Here is a 17,830-nt window from a genome sequence, read left to right on the forward strand (position 1 = left end):
GGCGGCCGGGAGGTTGGGGCAGTTCTTCCGAACATGCCCCACCCCCTTGCAGACGTGGCACCGCGCCCCGTCCGAGGTCCAAAAGACGCGGTAGGCCGTCCCCTGGAACTCCACATTAAATTGGCCCTCCGTGTCCTCCTCCCGCGCCAGCTGCATAAATAACTGGCGGCGGAAGGAGTAGACATGTTGGAGGCTGTGCTCCCGAAGACCAAGCCGGACTGGGGTGATCCCCGACCTCACCTCCCCCAGATGGTGCAGGTGGGGGAGGAGGAGCTCACTGGGAATGAAGGGTGGGACGTTGGACAACATTATCCGATGCGCAGTGGCCCCCAGAGGGTCCACTGGCAGGAAGGTCCCCCCCACAGTGAGCCCTTTACTCAGGGCCAGGGACACCGCCCGCTCGGTCTTCAAAAAGAACACAGCCTTCCCATACATCTTTGAGGCCGCAACAATGGCCGAGGGGCCGACAACCACGGCCATTGCCTTAACGCAGGCCTCAATAGACATGTTGGGGTGGGGATAGCTCTTCACCCCATGGCTGCATGTCAATAATTTAAAGGGTGACGGGGCCACATGGGCAGCCACAGAAGCTGCAGCTGCGTAGGTAGTAGAGGGCCCCGCCACCGGTGATGAAGGGCTTGCCATGGGTCCAAGAGCTAAACCCACCCCAAATTGTGGACTTGCACACTAAATAACAGATTCACAGAAAAATTTGAAAAGACAAACAAACAAACAACAGGTTAGTGGAGAGGCTGAGGTAAGAGAGGAGAGGCAAAGGCAGGCTGGAAGGGATGACTTGCTTTCTGGAGGTGGTGCTCACAGTACACTTAAAACAGTCTTTGAAGTTGGTCTTCCGGTCTTCTGGTTGGGGGAGTCGTCTTCACCTGGGTCAGCTGAAGCTGCCCAGGCACTATCTATCCCCTTCCGTCTGTTTAGCTGGGCAGCTTCAGCTGACCCAGGCTTGGCAATTGGGGTGGGGAGGGAGCTTTCCTGTGTGCTTTTGCAGCAGCACAGATTCCTGTTGAATTGGCAGCCCCACCCCTTGTTGTTCCAGCCACTTGTTCCTCCCCCAACAGTCCAAAGTAAATTACTGGTGTTCAGCACCCACCTCCAGACAAAGCCTTGTTTCCACAAAATGTCCCTTTCTTCTCTTTAATGGAGACTGTTGTTGGAGTTTTCCACTGCTTGTTGGTAGCTGCTCTCCCTTGCTCAGTGCAGCTCCTCTCTCCACCTCTGCAACCTCCAACTGCCACCAGCACTCTCAGCTGCACCTCGTTGAGGCTCTCAACACTCAGGCTCCCAAATCAGTGGGCAGCCAATCCCAGTGCTGTACCTGTCCTGGGAGTGTTTGATGGGGGACAGTGTAGAGGGAGCTTTACTCTGTATCTAACACCCCCGTACTGTACCTGTCCTGGGAGTGTTTGATGGGGGACAGTGTAGAGGGAGCTTTACTCTGTATCTAACACCCCCGTACTGTACCTGTCCTGGGAGTGTTTGATGGGGACAGTGTAGAGGGAGCTTTACTCTGTATCTAACCCCCCCGTACTGTACCTGTCCTGGGGAGTGGTATCAGAACGGGGGTGGGATATTGATTGACTTACTGCTGTGGATTCTGACAGCTCTGTTCTCCCGCTGTCTCTCCCCAGTGTCTGATGTTTATCTGTGAGACTATGGATCAAAGCTCTCCCGCTGTGTCTAGCTCATTTTACAGCCACCTACTGTGCTCACACCAAGCCGTCCTGACTGCTGTTCTCCGAGGCTGCGACCGTGACCCTCGGCCTGTGCAAAGGCTCGAAAGTAAGAATTCAGGGACCTTTCATTTCGCGACTTGGTGGAACATGTTGAGGTGGGGGGGGGGGATGGCTTCTGAATCTCAGAAGGACGTCAGTTTCAATGTTTTATTTCCATGTCCACCTCTCAGCCCACCCCCCATATCCTCATCCTCCCGTCCCCCCGTTCCTCCCGTCTCCCTGTCTCCCCATACCCCCATCCCCCAGTCTCCCCTCCGTGTCTCCCCAGTCTCCCCTCCATGTCTCCCCGGTCTCCCCTCCGTGTCTCCGTCCTCCCCCTCGGGTATCCCCAGCCAGCCGTATCCCCATCCACCCCCATCCCGCCCAAGCCCATCCACTCCCATCACCCCCGACCCCATTTCCCCCATCCCCATGATCCCCATCCACCCCCATTCCCATCCCCCATTCCCTCCCACCATCCCCCTCCACCCTGACATCCACCAACCACTCCTGCAACTTGTGCCCATATCCCTCAATCCCTCAATCCCACCCACCTCCCCATTTCCCTCAATCCCACCCACCTCCCCATTTCCCTCAATCCCCACCCACCTTCTCCCCATATCCCTCAATCCCACCCACCTTCTCCCCATAACCCTCAAACCAACCCACCTTCTCCCCATAACCCTCAAACCAACCCACCTTCTCCCCATATCCCTCACTCCCACTACCCACCTACTCCCCATATCCCTCAATCTCCACCCACCTCCCCATATTCCTCAATCCCCACCCACCTCCCCATATCCCTCAATCTCCACCCACCTCCCCATATCCCTCAATCCCCACCCACCTCCCCATATCCCTCAATCCCCACCCACCTCCCCATATCCCTCACTCCCACCCACCTCCCCATATCCCTCAATCTCCACCCACCTCCCCATATCCCTCAATCTCCACCCACCTCCCCATATCCCTCAATCTCCACCCACCTCCCCATATCCCTCAATCCCCACCCACCTCCCCATATCCCTCACTCCCACCCACCTCCCCATATCCCTCAATCTCCACCCACCTCCCCATATCCCTCAATCTCCACCCACCTCCCCATATCCCTCAATCCCCACCCACCTCCCCATATCCCTCACTCCCACCCACCTCCCCATATCCCTCAATCTCCACCCACCTCCCCATATCCCTCAATCCCCACCCACCTCCCCATATCCCTCACTCCCACCCACCTCCCCATATCCCTCAATCTCCACCCACCTCCCCATATCCCTCAATCTCCACCCACCTCCCCATATCCCTCAATCTCCACCCACCTCCCCATATCCCTCAATCTCCACCCACCTCCCCATATCCCTCAATCTCCACCCACCTCCCCATATCCCTCAATCCCCACCCACCTCCCCATATCCCTCACTCCCACCCACCTCCCCATATCCCTCAATCCCCACCCACCTCCCCATTTCCCTCAATCCCCACCCACCTTCTCCCCATATCCCTCAATCCCACCCACCTTCTCCCCATAACCCTCAAACCAACCCACCTTCTCCCCATATCCCTCACTCCCACTACCCACCTACTCCCCATATCCCTCAATCTCCACCCACCTCCCCATATTCCTCAATCCCCACCCACCTCCCCATATCCCTCAATCTCCACCCACCTCCCCATATCCCTCAATCCCCACCCACCTTCTCCCCATATCCCTCACTCCGACCCACCTTCTCCCTGTATCCCTCAATCCCCACCCACCTCCCCATATCCCTCACTCCCACCCACCTCCCCATATCCCTCAATCCCCACCCACCTCCCCATATCCCTCAATCTCCACCCACCTCCCCATATCCCTCAATCCCCACCCACCTTCTCCCCATATCCCTCACTCCCACCCACCTTCTCCCCATATCCCTCACTCCCACCCACCTCCCCATATCCCTCAATCCCCACCCACCTCCCCATATCCCTCAATCCCCACCCACCTCCCCATATCCCTCACTCCCACCCACCTCCCCATATCCCTCAATCTCCACCCACCTCCCCATATCCCTCAATCCCCACCCACCTCCCCATATCCCTCACTCCCACCCACCTCCCCATATCCCTCAATCTCCACCCACCTCCCCATATCCCTCAATCTCCACCCACCTCCCCATATCCCTCAATCCCCACCCACCTCCCCATATCCCTCAATCCCCACCCACCTTCTCCCCATATCCCTCACTCCCACCCACCTTCTTCCCATATCCCTCACTCCCCACCCACCTTCTCCCCATATCCCTCAATCCCACCCACCTTCTGAGGTGTGAAATTCAGAAACGCTTCCACACACAAAATGCGGGAGAAGTTTGGAATTCTCTCCCGCAAACGCAAATCGATGTTCGATCGATTGTTCATGTTAAATCTGAGATTGATGCATGTTTGTCACCCTGGGGTGTTAAGGGACATGGGGGCAAAGGCAAGCATGTGGAGTTAGGGTCACAGATCAGTCACAAGCTCGAGGGCCTGAAGGGGCCTCCTCCTGTTCCTGTATAACAGGCTCGAGAGGGGCTGAATGGGCCTCCTCCTGTTCCTGTGTGACAGGCTCGAAGAGGGGCTGAATGGGCCTCCTCCTGTTCCTGTGTAACAGGCTCGAGAGGGGCTGAATGGGCTTCCTTCTGTTCCTGTGTAACAGGCTCGAAGAGGGGCTGAATGGGCCTCCTCCTGTTCCTGTGTAACAGGCTCGAGAGGGGCTGAATGGGCCTCCTCCTTTTCCTGTGTAACAGGCTCGAGAGGGGCTGAATGGGCCTCCTCCTGTTCCTGTGTAACAGGCTCGAGAGGGGCTGAATGGGCTTCCTCCTGTTCCAGTGTAACAGGCTCGAGAGGGGCTGAATGGGCTTCCTTCTGTTCCTGTGTAACAGGCTCGAAGAGGGGCTGAATGGGCCTCCTCCTGTTCCTGTGTAACAGGCTCGAGAGAGGCTGAATGGGCCTCCTCCTGTTCCTGTGTAACAGACTCGAGGAGGGGCTGAATGGCCTGCTGCTGTTCCTGTGTAACAGGCTCGAGGAGGGGCTGAATGGGCCTCCTCCTTTTCCTGTGTAACAGGCTCGAGAGGGGCTGAATGGGCCTCCTCCTGTTCCTGTGTAACAGGCTCGAGAGAGGCTGAATGGGCCTCCTCCTGTTCCTGTGTAACAGACTCGAGGAGGGGCTGAATGGGCTTCCTTCTGTTCCTGTGTAACAGGCTCGAAGAGGGGCTGAATGGGCCTCCTCCTGTTCCAGTGTAAACAGACTCGAGGAGGGGCAGAATGGGCCTCCTCCTGTTCCTGTGTAACATACCCGAGAGCGGCCGAATGGGCCTCCTCCTGTTCCAGTTTAACAGACTCGAGGAGGGGCTGAATGGGCCTCCTCCTGTTCCTGTGTAACATGCTCGAGAGGGGCTGAATGGCCTGCTGCTGTTCCAGTGTAACAGGCTCGAGGAGGGCCTGAATGGGCCTCCTCCTGTTCCAGTGTAACAGGCTCGAGGGGGCCTGAATGGGCCTCCTCCTGTTCCTGTGTACCAGACTCGAGGAGGGGCTGAATGGTCGTCTCCTGTTCCAGTGTTCCAAACCTGCAAGACGCAGCCTGCATTTGTTCACAACCCCCTGGCTCCGTGTTCACAGGCCCACACGTCCACCATCTTCATAGCAGGCCCTGCGGGGAATCAAGCTGGTTTCTTGCAGATGCTTTTTAATTCCACGGTATTTTTAAAACTCTTTACAAAGTTTTTCCAACACAGAAACAGGCCATTCGGCCCATCTGCTCCCGTGCTGGTGTTTCTACCCCACACGAGCCTCCTCCCACCCCACTCTCCATCTCCCCCCATCACCATATCCTTCTATTCCTTTCTCCCTCGTGCGTTTATCCAGCTCCACACCCCCCCCGCACTCCCTTAAATCCAGCGATCCGATTCACCTCAACCACTCCCTGTGGGAGCGAGTCCCACATTCTCCCCACTCTCTGGGGAAAGACCTTTCTCCTGAATTCCCCCATTGGATTTATTAGAGACTGTCTTATATTGATGGGCCCCTCGTTCTGGTCTCGCCCGCAAGTGGAAACATCTTCTCCACGTCTACCCGATCGAAACCCCTTTCATAATCTTAAAGACCTCAATCAGGTCACCCCTCAGCCTTCTCTTTTCTAGAGAAAAGAGCCCCAGCCTGGTCAATCTTTCCTGATAGTTATAACCTCTCAGTTCTGGTATCATTCCAGTAAATCTGCTTTTGCAACTTCTCCTGGGCCTCCAAATGCTTTTTATAATATGGAGACCGAAACCAGACACAGTGTTCCGAGTGTGGTCCAACTAAACCAGAACTGTACACAGTGCTCCGAGTGTGGTCTAACCGAGGGATATGGAGACCGGAACTGTACACAATGCTCAGAGTGTGGTCTAAACAGACCAGAACTGTATACAGTGCTCCCAGTGTGGTCTAACCAAACCAGAACTGTACACAATGCTCAGAATGTGGTCTAACCAGACCAGAACTGCACACAGTGCTCCCAGTGTGGTCTAACCCGACCAGAACTGTACACAGTGCTCCCAGTGTGGTTTAACCAGACCAGAACTGTACACAATGCTCCCAGTGTGGTCTAACCAGACCAGAACTGTACACAGTGCTCCGACTGTGGTCTAACCAGACCGGAACTGTACACAGTGCTCCCAGTGTGGTCTAACCGGACCAGAACTGTACACTGTGCTCCCAGTGTGGTCTAACCAGACCAGAACTGTACACAGTGCTCCCAGTGTGGTCTAACCAGACCGGAACTGTACACAGTGCTCCCAGTGTGGTCTAACCCGACCGGAACTGTACACAGTGCTCCCAGTCTGGTCTAACCAAACCAGAACTGTACACAGTGCTCCCAGTGTGGTCTAACCCGACCGGAACTGTATACAGTGCTCCCAGTGTGGTCTAACCAGACCAGAACTGTATACAGTGCTCCCAGTGTGGTTTAACCAGACCGGAACTGTACACAGTGCTCCCAGTGTGGTCTAACCAGACCGGAACTGTACACAGTGCTCCCAGTGTGGTCTAACCAGACCGGAACTGTACACAGTGCTCCCAGTGTGGTCTAACCAGACCGGAACTGTACACAGTGCTCCCAGTGTGGTCTAACCAGACCGGAACTGTATACAGTGCTCCCAGTGTGGTCTAACCAAACCAGAACTGTACACAGTGCTCCCAGTGTGGTCTAACCCGACCGGAACTGTACACAGTGCTCCCAGTGTGGTCTAACCAGACCAGAACTGTATACAGTGCTCCCAGTGTGGTTTAACCAGACCGGAACTGTACACAGTGCTCCCAGTGTGGTCTAACCAGACCGGAACTGTACACAGTGCTCCCAGTGTGGTCTAACCAGACCGGAACTGTACACAGTGCTCCCAGTGTGGTCTAACCAGACCGGAACTGTATACAGTGCTCCCAGTGTGGTCTAACCAAACCAGAACTGTATACAGTGCTCCTAGTGTGGTCTAACAAATAATCTCCTTGATCTGTCTACTGCTCCCCGGGGATCGTGAACTCCCAGTCCCTCATCAGGGCACAATATATCAGACCAGTCTTGAAACCCCTCCCTCCCTTAGACCCCCAACTGAAGTAAGCCAACAGGAACTGTTACACAGGGTGTGTCGGCACACCAACTGCATACCGAGGCAGTGCGCGGCGAGGGGGGCGGCACCTTGGCCAATCCTGTCTCTGGCCCTCGATCTGATGAGCCTCTTTGGTTTATCTCCCCCCTCACCCCCACTCCCCCCTCACCCCCAGGCTCAGCAGAAGACGTGCAGGCTGCACGGGAACGGTGGGACCGCCTGCTGGCGGCGAATACGGCTACTCTTGCCGCGCTCTGCAATGTCTCGCCAGGAGCGACGGGCTGCCGGGATGCCAAGCGCAAGGTACGAGGGTGGTGGGGGGGGGGGGGGGGTTGCTGTCACCAGACATGGAGAGGGCTGTGGCCAGGCTTTCTGAGAGGAGGAGGGAGGGGGGGGACCTGCCTGGGAGGAAAGAGGGGGACCTGCCTGGGGGGGGAGGGAGGGGGACCTGCCTGGGAGGAAAGAGGGGGACCTGCCTGGGGGGGGAGGGAGGGGGACCTGCCTGGGAGGAAAGGAGGGGGACCTGCCTGGGAGGAAAGGAGGGGGACCTGCCTGGGAGGAAAGGAGGGGGACCTGCCTGGGAGGAAAGGAGGGGGACCTGCCTGGGAGGAAAGAGGGGGACCTGCCTGGGGGGAAAGAGGGGGACCTGCCTGGGGGGAAAGAGGGGGACCTGCCTGGGGGGAAAGAGGGGGACCTGCCTGGGGGGAAAGAGGGGGACCTGCCTGGGAGGAGGGAGGGGGACCTGCCTGGGGGGAGGGAAAGGGACCTGCCTGGGAGGAAAGAGGGGGACCTGCCTGGGGGGAGGGAGGGGGACCTGCCTGGGAGGAAAGAGGGGGACCTGCCTGGGGGGAGGGAGGGGGACCTGCCTGGGGGGAGGGAAAGGGACCTGCCTGGGGGGAGGGAAGGGGACCTGCCTGGGGGGAGGAGGTGCAGCTGTGCCCCCCAGGGTGAGTCTGTATCTGCCCCTGGGAGGGGGAGGTGCAGCTGTGCCCCCCCCCAGGGTGAGTCTGTGTCAGCCCCTGGGGTGGGGGTGGTTCAGGTGCTCTGGTTTTCTGAATAATTCTCCTGTGAACACCGAGTATAATATCCGATATTAAACATGCAAGGCATTTGTTTTTTCAATGCAGGTGTCAGAGTACATCAGTGACACACTCTTCACAGTAGACAATACAGCCAAAAGTATCCGATTCATCGAGGGAATCCAGAACAAGTCACTCTGTCTCAGTGCACTGAAGGTAAACAACAGTAACATCAATACCAGGCAGTGTACAAATATTTCCGAGACGGAGGAGACCGAAAGACACCAGACAGAGAACAGATATCTCTGAGAGAGGGGGGACTGAGAGATACCAGTCAGTGTACAGATATCACCCTGAGAGAGAGGGGACTGAGAGACACCAGTCAGTGTACAGATATCACCCTGAGAGAGAGGGGACTGAGAGACACCAGTCAGTGTACAGATATCACCCTGAGAGAGAGGGGACTGAGAGACACCAGTCAGTGTACAGATATCACCCTGAGAGAGAGGGACTGAGAGACACCAGTCAGTGTACAGATATCACCCTGAGACAGAGAGGGGACTGAGAGACACCAGTCAGTGTACAGATATCACCCTGAGAGAGAGGGGACTTGAGAGACACCAGTCAGTGTACAGATATCACCCTGAGAGAGAGGGGACTTGAGAGACACCAGTCAGTGTACAGATATCACCCTGAGAGAGAGGGACTGAGAAACACCAGTCAGTGTACAGATATCACCCTGAGAGAGAGGGGACTGAGAGACACCAGTCAGTGTACAGATATCACCCTGAGAGAGAGGGGACTTGAGAGACACCAGTCAGTGTACAGATATCACCGTGAGAGAGAGTGATTGAGAGACACCAGTCAGTGTACAGATATCACCCTGAGAGAGAGGGGACTGAGAGACACCAGTCAGTGTACAGATATCACCGTGAGAGAGAGTGATTGAGAGACACCAGTCAGTGTACAGATATCACCCTGAGAGAGAGGGACTGAGAAACACCAGTCAGTGTCCAGATATCACCCTGAGAGAGAGGGACTGAGAGACACCAGTCAGTGTACAGATATCACCCTGAGAGAGAGGGGACTGAGAGACACCAGTCAGTATACAGATATCACCCTGAGAGAGAGGGGACTGAGAGACACCAGTCAGTTTACAGATATCTCACTGAGGATGTTTTGCTCTGATTGAATTACTCAATCTCCTCTCAGTGATTTGCATTTTATTTTGCATCTCACCAGGTCCTATATTCCTGTTGCCAGGTGAGTAAAGCTCCCTGTCAGCTCCTAGTGGATGAGGCTCTGGAAAGCTTACTGCTGCTGCTGCAGTCTGAGGTAGGTGAAACTGTGGGGCCGATATGAAACACTGTCCTTTCCCCCTCTGGGACCGGGTGTCACGGTGCTTTAGATACACTGTCCTTTCTCCCTCTGGGACCGGGTGTCACAGTGCGTTAGATACACTGTCCTTTCCCCCTCTGGGACCGGATGGCACAGTGTGTTAGATACACTGTCCTTTCCCCCCTCTGGGACCGGGTGTCACAGTGTGTTAGATACACTGTCCTTTCCCCTCTGGGACCGGATGGCACAGTGTGTTAGATACACTGTCCTTTCCCCCTCTGGGACCGGGTGTCACAGTGTGTTAGATACACTGTCCTTTCCCCTCTGGGACCGGATGGCACAGTGTGTTAGATACACTGTCCTTTCCCCTCTGGGACCGGATGGCACAGTGTGTGAGATACACTGTCCTTTCCCCCTTCTGGGACCGGGTGTCACAGTGTGTTAGATACACTGTCCTTTCCCCCCTCTGGGACCGGGTGTCACAGTGTGTTAGATACACTGTCCTTTCCCCCTCTGGGACCGGGTGTCACAGTCTGTTAGATATACTGTCCTTTCCCCCTCTGGTACTGAGTGTCACAGTGCATGAGACTTACTGTCTTTTCCCCCTCTGGTACCAGGTGTCACAGTGCGTTACATACACTGTCCTTTCCCCCTCTGGGACCGGCTGTCACAGTGCGTTAGATACACTGTCCTTTCCCCCCCCACTCTGGGACCGGGTGTCACAGTGTGTTAGATACACTGTTCTTTCCCCTCTGGGACTGGGTGTCACAGTGTGTTGGATACACTGTCCTTTCCCCCTCTGGGACCGGGTGTCACAGTGTGTTAGATACACTGTCCTTTCCCCCTCTGGGACCGGGTGTCACAGTGCGTTAGACAAACTGTCCTTTCCCCCTCTGGGACCGGATGGCACAGTGTGTTAGATAGACTGTCCTTTCCCCCCTCTGGGACCGGGTGTCACAGTCTGTTAGATACACTGTCCTTTCCCCCTCTGGGACCGGGTGTCACAGTCTGTTAGATACACTGTCCTTTCCCCCTCTGGGACCGGATGGCACAGTGTGTTAGATACACTGTCCTTTCCCCCTCTGGGACCAGGTGTCACGGTGCGTTAGATAAACTGTCCTCTCCCCCTCTGGGACCGGATGGCACAGTGTGTTAGATAGACTGTCCTTTCCCCCCTCTGGGACCGGGTGTCACAGTCTGTTAGATACACTGTCCTTTCCCCCTCTGGGACCGGGTGTCACAGTGTGTTAGATACACTGTCCTTTCCCCTCTGGGACCGGATGGCACAGTGTGTTAGATAAACTGTCCTTTCCCCCTCTGGGACCGGGTGTCACAGTGCGTTAGATACACTGTCCTTTCCCCTCTGGGACCGGATGGCACAGTGTGTGAGATACACTGTCCTTTCCCCCTCCGGGACCGGGTGTCAAGGTGCGTCAGATACACTGTCCTTTCCCCCTCTGGGACCGGGTGTCACGGTGCATTAGATGCACTGTCCTTTCCCCCTCTGGGACCGGGTGTCAAGGTGCGTGAGATACACAGTTCTTTCCCCCTCTGGGGCCGGGTGTCACTGTGCGTTAGATACACTGTCCTTTCCCCCTCTGGGACTGGGTTTCATTGTGCGTTAGATGCACTGTCCTTTCCCTGTCTGGGACCGGGTGTCACAGTTCCTTAGATACACTGTCCTTTCCCCACTCTGGGACCGGGTGTCACAGTGCGTTAGATACACTGTCCTTTCCCCCTCTGGGACCGGGTGTCACAGTGCGTTAGATACACTGTCCTTTCCCCCTCTGGGACTGGGTGTCACAGTGTGTTAGATACACTGTCCTTTCCCCCTCTGGGACCGAGTGTCACGGTGCATTCGATACACTGTCCTTTCCCCCATGGGACCGGGTGTCACGGTGCGTTAGATACACTGTCTTTTCCCCCTCTGGGACCGGGTGTCACGGTGCGTTAGATACACTGTCCTTTCGCCCCTCTGGGACCGGGTGTCACGGTGCATGAGATACACTGTCCTTTCCCCCTCTGGGACCGGGTGTCACAGTGTGTTAGATACACTGTCCTTTCTCCCTCTGGGACCAGGTGTCACGGTGCGTTAGATACACTGTCCTTTCTCCCTCTGGGACCGGGTGTCACGGTGCGTTAGATACACTGTCCTTTCTCCCTCTGTGACCGGATGTCACAGTGTGTTAGATACACTGTCCTTTCCCCCTCTGGGACCAGGTGTCACAGTGCGTTAGATACACTGTCCTTTCCCCCTCTGGGACCGGGGTGTCACAGTGTGTTAGATACACTGTCCTTTCCCCCCTCTGGGACCGGGTGTCACAGTGCGTTAGATTCACTGTCCTTTCCCCCTCTGGGACCGGGTGTCACAGTGTGTTAGATACACTGTCCTTTCCCCCTCTGGGACCGGGTGGTCACAGTGTGTTAGATACACTGTCCTTTCCCCTTCTGGGACCGGGTGTCACAGTGTGTTAGAAACACTATCCTTTCGCCCTCTGGGACTGGGTGTCACAGTGTGTTAGATACACTGTCCTTTCCCCCTCTGTGACCGGGTGTCACAGTGTGTTAGATACACTGTCCTTTCCCCCTCTGGGACCGGGTGTCATAGTGCGTTAGATACACTGTCCTTTCCCCCTCTGGGACCGGGTGTCACAGTGCGTTAGATACACTGTCCTTTCCCCGTCTGGGACCCGGGTGTCACAGTGTGTTAGATACACTGCCCTTTCCCCCTCTGGGACCGTGTGTCACAGTGCGTTAGATACACTGTCCTTTCCACCCTGTGGGACCGTGTGTCACAGTGTGTTAGATGCACTGTCCTTTCCCCCTCTGGGACCGGGTGTCACAGTGCGTTAGATACACTGTCCTTTCCCCCTCTGGGACCGGGTGTCACAGTGTGTTAGATACACTGTCCTTTCCCCCCTCTGGGACCGGGGTGTCACGGTGCGTTAGATACACTGTCCTTTCTCCCTCTGTGACCGGATGTCACAGTGTGTTAGATACACTGTCCTTTCCCCCTCTGGGACCAGGTGTCACAGTGCGTTAGGTACACTGTCCTTTCCCCCTCTGTGACCGGGTGTCACAGTGTGTTAGATACACTGTCCTTTCCCTCTCTGGGACCGGGTGTCACAGTGTGTTAGATACACTGTCCTTTCCCCCTCTGGGACCGGGTGTCACAGTGTGTTAGAAACACTGTTCTTTCGCCCTCTGGGACTGGGTGTCATAGTGTGTTAGATACACTGTCCTTTCCCCCTCTGTGACCGGGTGTCACAGTGTGTTAGATACACTGTCCTTTCCCCCTCTGGGACCGGGTGTCATAGTGCGTTAGATACACTGTCCTTTCCCCCTCTGGGACCGGGTGTCACAGTGCGTTAGATACACTGTCCTTTCCCCCTCTGGGACTGGGTGTCACAGTGCGTTAGATACACTGTCTTTTCCCCCTCTGGGACCGGGTGTCACAGTGCGTTAGATACACTGTCCTTTCCCCCTCTGGGACCGGGAGTCACAGTGCGTTAGATACACTGTCCTTTCCCTGTCTGGGACCGGGTGTCACAGTGTGTTAGATACACTGTCCTTTCCCCCTCTGGACCGTGTGTCACAGTGCATTAGATACACTGTCCTTTCACCCTGTGGGACCGTGTGTCACAGTGTGTTAGATGCACTGTCCTTTCCCCCTCTGGGACCGGGTGTCACAGTGCGTTAGATACACTGTCCTTTCCCCCTCTGGGACCGGGTGTCACAGTGTGTTAGATACACTGTCCTTTCCCCCTCTGGGACTGGGTGTCACAGTGTGTTAGATACACTGTCCTTTCCCCCTCTGGGACCGGGTGTCACAGTGCGTTAGATACACTGTCCTTTCCCCCTCTGGGACCGGGTGTCACAGTGTGTTAGATACACTGTCCTTTCCCCCTCTGGGACCGTGTGTCACAGTGCGTTAGATACACTGTCCTTTCCCCCTCTGGGACCGGGTGTCACAGTGTGTTAGATGCACTGTTCTTTCCCCCTCTGGGACTGGGTGTCACAGTGTGTTAGATACACTGTCCTTTCCCCCCTCTGGGACTGGGTGTCACAGTGTGTTAGATACACTGTCCTTTCCCCCTCTGGGACCGGGTGTCACAGTGTGTTAGATACACTGTCCTTTCCCCCTCTGGGACCGGGTGTCACAGTGTGTTAGATGCACTGTCCTTTCCCTCTCTGGGACCGGGTGTCACAGTGTGTTAGATACACTGTCCCTTTCCCCCTCTGGGACCGGGTGTCACAGTGCATTAGATACACTGACCTTTCCCCCGATTAAATAACTCCTTCTCTCTATCCTGTGCAGGTATTTCCAGATGACCCTGTCCTGTCTCAGACAGTGGAAACTGACTCTCTATCTCTTATCGTTGTTGGTGATTCAGTTGGATCGAGTAGCCAAACCGTGAGTTCCCCTCTCTGATGGTTTGTGAGGGTCCCCATGCTGCCACTGTGTTCCGTGAGGAATGGCACAGACGACTGGTTCTGCTCAGTGCCACAGTTTGAGGAAGAGCCTGTCGAGGCTGTCTGTCTGTGTCCCTGGCGGGGGTGCGGGCCAACAGTGTGTGTGCTGGGTGTGTGAGCCTGTGGCTGGAAGGTCCAAGTGCGAGAGCGGGCATGCGGGAATGGTCAACCAATGTGTGTATTCGGAGGTGACGGGCCTGGGGGTTGAAGGACCCGATGTCCGGAGGGTGGAGGGAGGCGAGACCTGCAGGGTTGCAGATCCCTTCAGGCTCTCACTCACTCCCTCTCTCTCTCCTGGTTGCAGGCTGCAGCAGTCGGTCGGGACTGTCACCACAATCTTCCTGCGATCTCACTCTCCAGCTCACATTGTAAGTGAAACCATCACTCTTGTTACCTGACGGAGGGGATGAAGACGGGGCCGGTGGCAGGAGGCGGGGGAAGGGAAGGGTTTTGAGGGCTGATGTAAGAGGATGGCGGTCGAAGTGGGAGAGGCAAGCGGGGATGGAGGCTGAGAGGAGAGAGGCAGGGGCTTTCCCCTTGTAAAACGGCGAGGCCCCTGTTCGTGAACATCAGCTTTGTCTCAGCTACAGGGCACAGTTCAGTGGCAACTTGGCTAGGTCACTCCCAAACTGTCTGACCTGTGAGTGACATCGAACATCACTCCAGAGACTGCAGCTGCACTGTCGCAGGGTCAGTACTGAGGGAGCGCCGCACTGTCGGAGGGTCAGTACTGAGGGAACGCCGCACTGTTGGAGGGTCAGTACTGAGAGAACGCCGCACTGTCGGAGGGTCAGTACTGAGGGAGCGCCGCACTGTCAGAGGGTCAGTACTGAGGGAGCACCGCACTGTCGGAGGGTCAGTACTGAGGGAACGCCGCACTGTCGGAGGGTCAGTACTGAGGGAGCGCCGCACTGTCAGAGGGTCAGTACTGAGGGTGCACCGCACTGTCAGAGGGTCAGTACTGAGGGAGCACCGCACTGTCGCAGGGTCAGTACTGAGGGAGCGCCGCACTGTCGCAGGGTCAGTACTGAGGGAGTGCCGCACTGTCGCAGGGTCAGTACTGAGGGAGCGCAGCACTGTCGCAGGGTCAGTACTGAGGGAGCGCAGCACTGTCGCAGGGTCAGTACTGAGGGAGTGCCGCACTGTCGGAGGGTCAGTACTGAGGGAGTTCTGCACTGTTGGAGGGTCAGTACTGAGGGAGTTCTGCACTGTCAGAGGGTCAGTACTGAGGGAGCGCCGCTCTGCCAGAGGGTCAGTACTGAGGGAGTTCCGCACTGTCGGAGGGTCAGTACTGAGGGAGTGCCACACTGTCGGAGGGTCAGTACAGAGGGAGCGCCGCACTGTCGGAGGGTCAGTACTGAGGGAGTGCCACACTCTCAGATCGTCAGTACTGAGGGAGTGCAGCACTGTCAGAGGGTCAGTACTGAGAGAGCTCCGCACTGTCGGAGGGTCAGTACTGAGGGAGTGCCGCCCTGTCAGAGGGTCAGTACTGAGGGAGTGCCGCCCTGTCAGAGGGTCAGTACTGAGGGAGTGCCGCCCTGTCAGAGGGTCAGTACTGAGGGAGTGCCGCCCTGTCAGAGGGTCAGTACTGAGGGAGTGCCGCACTGTCGGAGGGTCAGTACTGAGGGAGTGCCGCCCTGTCAGAGGGTCAGTACTGAGGGAGTGTCACACTGTCGGAGGGTCAGTACTGAGGGAGTGCAGCACTGTCAGAGGGTCAGTACTGAGGGAGTGCAGCACTGTCGGAGGGTCAGTACTGAGGGAGTGCCGCCCTGTCAGAGGGTCAGTACTGAGGGAGTGTCACACTGTCGGAGGGTGCCGTCTTTCAGGATGAGACATTAACCGAGGGGCCCTCTCGGTGGATGTAAAAGATCCCACGGCCACTATTGGAAGAAGAGCTGGAGGGTGCAGTGTGGAGGGAGTTCTCCCCCGTTTCCTGGGAACAAGGTTTATCCCTCAAACAACATCACTTATCTCTCTCACCCACCCCCAATACCCTCTCTCCCTCCTCCCTACACTCATTCTCCTTCCTCCTTCTACCCCACTCTCTCTCTGCCTACAGTGTGCTGTTGCCTTCCTTTTGATCCACCTGAGCAGCCGTGGATCTGCAATTGAGGTTCACACTGAAGATTTGCACCAGACAATTCATTCGGCGCTGGTCTCCTCCACACAGGTAAGTTCAGACATCGGGAGGGTCTGCAGGGGCTACACTAACAAGACCCTATTCAATAGGGTTCAGTGTGATATACTCTGTATCTAACCCCCGTACTGTACCTGTCCTGGGAGTGTTTGATGGGGGACAGTGTAGAGGGAGCTTTACTCTGTATCTAACCCCCGTACTGTACCTGTCCTGGGAGTGTTTGATGGGGGACAGTGTAGAGGGAGCTTTACTCTGTATCTAACCCCCCGTACTGTACCTGTCCTGGGAGTGTTTGATGAGGACAGTGTAGAGGGAGCTTTACTCTGTATCTAACCCCCGTACTGTACCTGTCCCGGGCAGTGTTTGATGGGGGACAGTGTAGAGGGAGCTTTACTCTGTATCTAACCCCCGTACTGTACCTGTCCTGGGAGTGTTTGATGGGGGACAGTGTAGAGGGAGCTTTACTCTGTATCTAACCCCCGTACTGGACCTGTCCTGGAGTGTTTGATGGGGGACAGTGTAGAGGGATCTATACCCCGTGCTTTATCTCTGGGCTTGCTGCAGTGAGCTAATGATTATTTTCCTATTCTAGCTCCTCGTTGCCCCTCCGATGAACCTCGGTGTGTTCGATGGTTTGCTAACCCTCTTGCTGCAGTTTGTGAGTGAGGTACAAAATCTCTCGTTGACTTGTAACTCCTTCCCCACTCCCCGAGCTCTGTGTGTGTGTGACCTGTAACTCCTTCCCCACTCCCCGAGCTCTGTGTGTGTGTGACCTGTAACTCCTTCCCCACTCCCCGAGCTCTATGTGTGTGTGACCTGTAACTCCTTCCCCACTCCCCGAGCTCTGTGTGTGTGTGACCTGTAACTCCTTCCCCACTCCCCGAGCTCTGTGTGTGTGTGACCTGTAACTCCTTCCCCACTCCCCGAGCTCTGTGTGTGTGTGACCTGTAACTCCTTCCCCACTCCCCCTTTCTTCCGGTGGTGTGTGCACGGTGTAACTCCCCTCATTCGTCTCTCGCAGGGAGAACCGGCAGCCCTGAGGGACTTTGCCGACTCGGAGCTCTGGAATGTTGTCTGGCACCGGATCGCTCGAGTCCTCCGGCTCGCCGGGGATGGGCCGGTCATGGAGGGGGAAACTCCCCGACCTGGACAACCCCCTCCCACCCCAGACTGGAACATCCTCTCACCCTCAGGTCAGTCTTCACTCCTCACGTACACCCTCACTGTTCCCCCTGCCTCTCCCCCTCTCTCTCTATCTTTCACACCCTCTCTCGCTCTCTCCCGCCCCTCTCCCCCCGCCTCTCTCGCTCTCTCACCCTCTCTCGCCCTCTCCCCCTGCCTCTCTCTCTTGCCCTCTACCCCCGCCTCTCTCTCTCTCTCTTTCACACCCTCACTCGCCCTCTCCCCTGCCCTCTCTCTCTCTCTCACCCTCTCCCCCTGCCTCTCTCTCTTGCCCTCTCCCCCCGCCTCTCTCTCTCTTTCACACCCTCTCTCGCCCTCTCTCACTCTCTCTTTCACACCCTCCCTCACCCT

General features: G+C 56.3%; 1 protein-coding gene across 3 annotated transcripts in view; it reads left to right on the top strand.

Annotated features, from left to right (window-relative positions):
* The window catches only part of LOC137364888 (serine/threonine-protein kinase 36-like), a 39,442-nt gene extending 21,957 nt beyond the window's left edge, over window positions 1-17,485 (top strand). For 2 of the 3 annotated variants that reach the window (XM_068027786.1, XM_068027787.1), the window contains exons 6-14: window positions 1,647-1,797; window positions 7,506-7,633; window positions 8,458-8,565; window positions 9,592-9,684; window positions 14,006-14,101; window positions 14,465-14,528; window positions 16,220-16,330; window positions 16,890-16,964; window positions 17,319-17,485. In XM_068027786.1, coding sequence (XP_067883887.1) covers window positions 1,647-1,797; window positions 7,506-7,633; window positions 8,458-8,565; window positions 9,592-9,684; window positions 14,006-14,101; window positions 14,465-14,528; window positions 16,220-16,272 — 693 coding nt within the window. In that variant the 3' untranslated portion in view covers window positions 16,273-16,330; window positions 16,890-16,964; window positions 17,319-17,485. The remainder of the gene's footprint in view (window positions 1-1,646; window positions 1,798-7,505; window positions 7,634-8,457; window positions 8,566-9,591; window positions 9,685-14,005; window positions 14,102-14,464; window positions 14,529-16,219; window positions 16,331-16,889; window positions 16,965-17,318) is intronic. The other variant, XM_068027788.1, reaches the window with a different exon arrangement.
* The last annotated feature ends 345 nt before the right edge of the window (window positions 17,486-17,830 follow it).

This window comes from Heterodontus francisci, unplaced genomic scaffold, assembly GCF_036365525.1.
Source record: "Heterodontus francisci isolate sHetFra1 unplaced genomic scaffold, sHetFra1.hap1 HAP1_SCAFFOLD_1982, whole genome shotgun sequence".
Lineage (NCBI taxonomy): Eukaryota > Metazoa > Chordata > Chondrichthyes > Heterodontiformes > Heterodontidae > Heterodontus > Heterodontus francisci.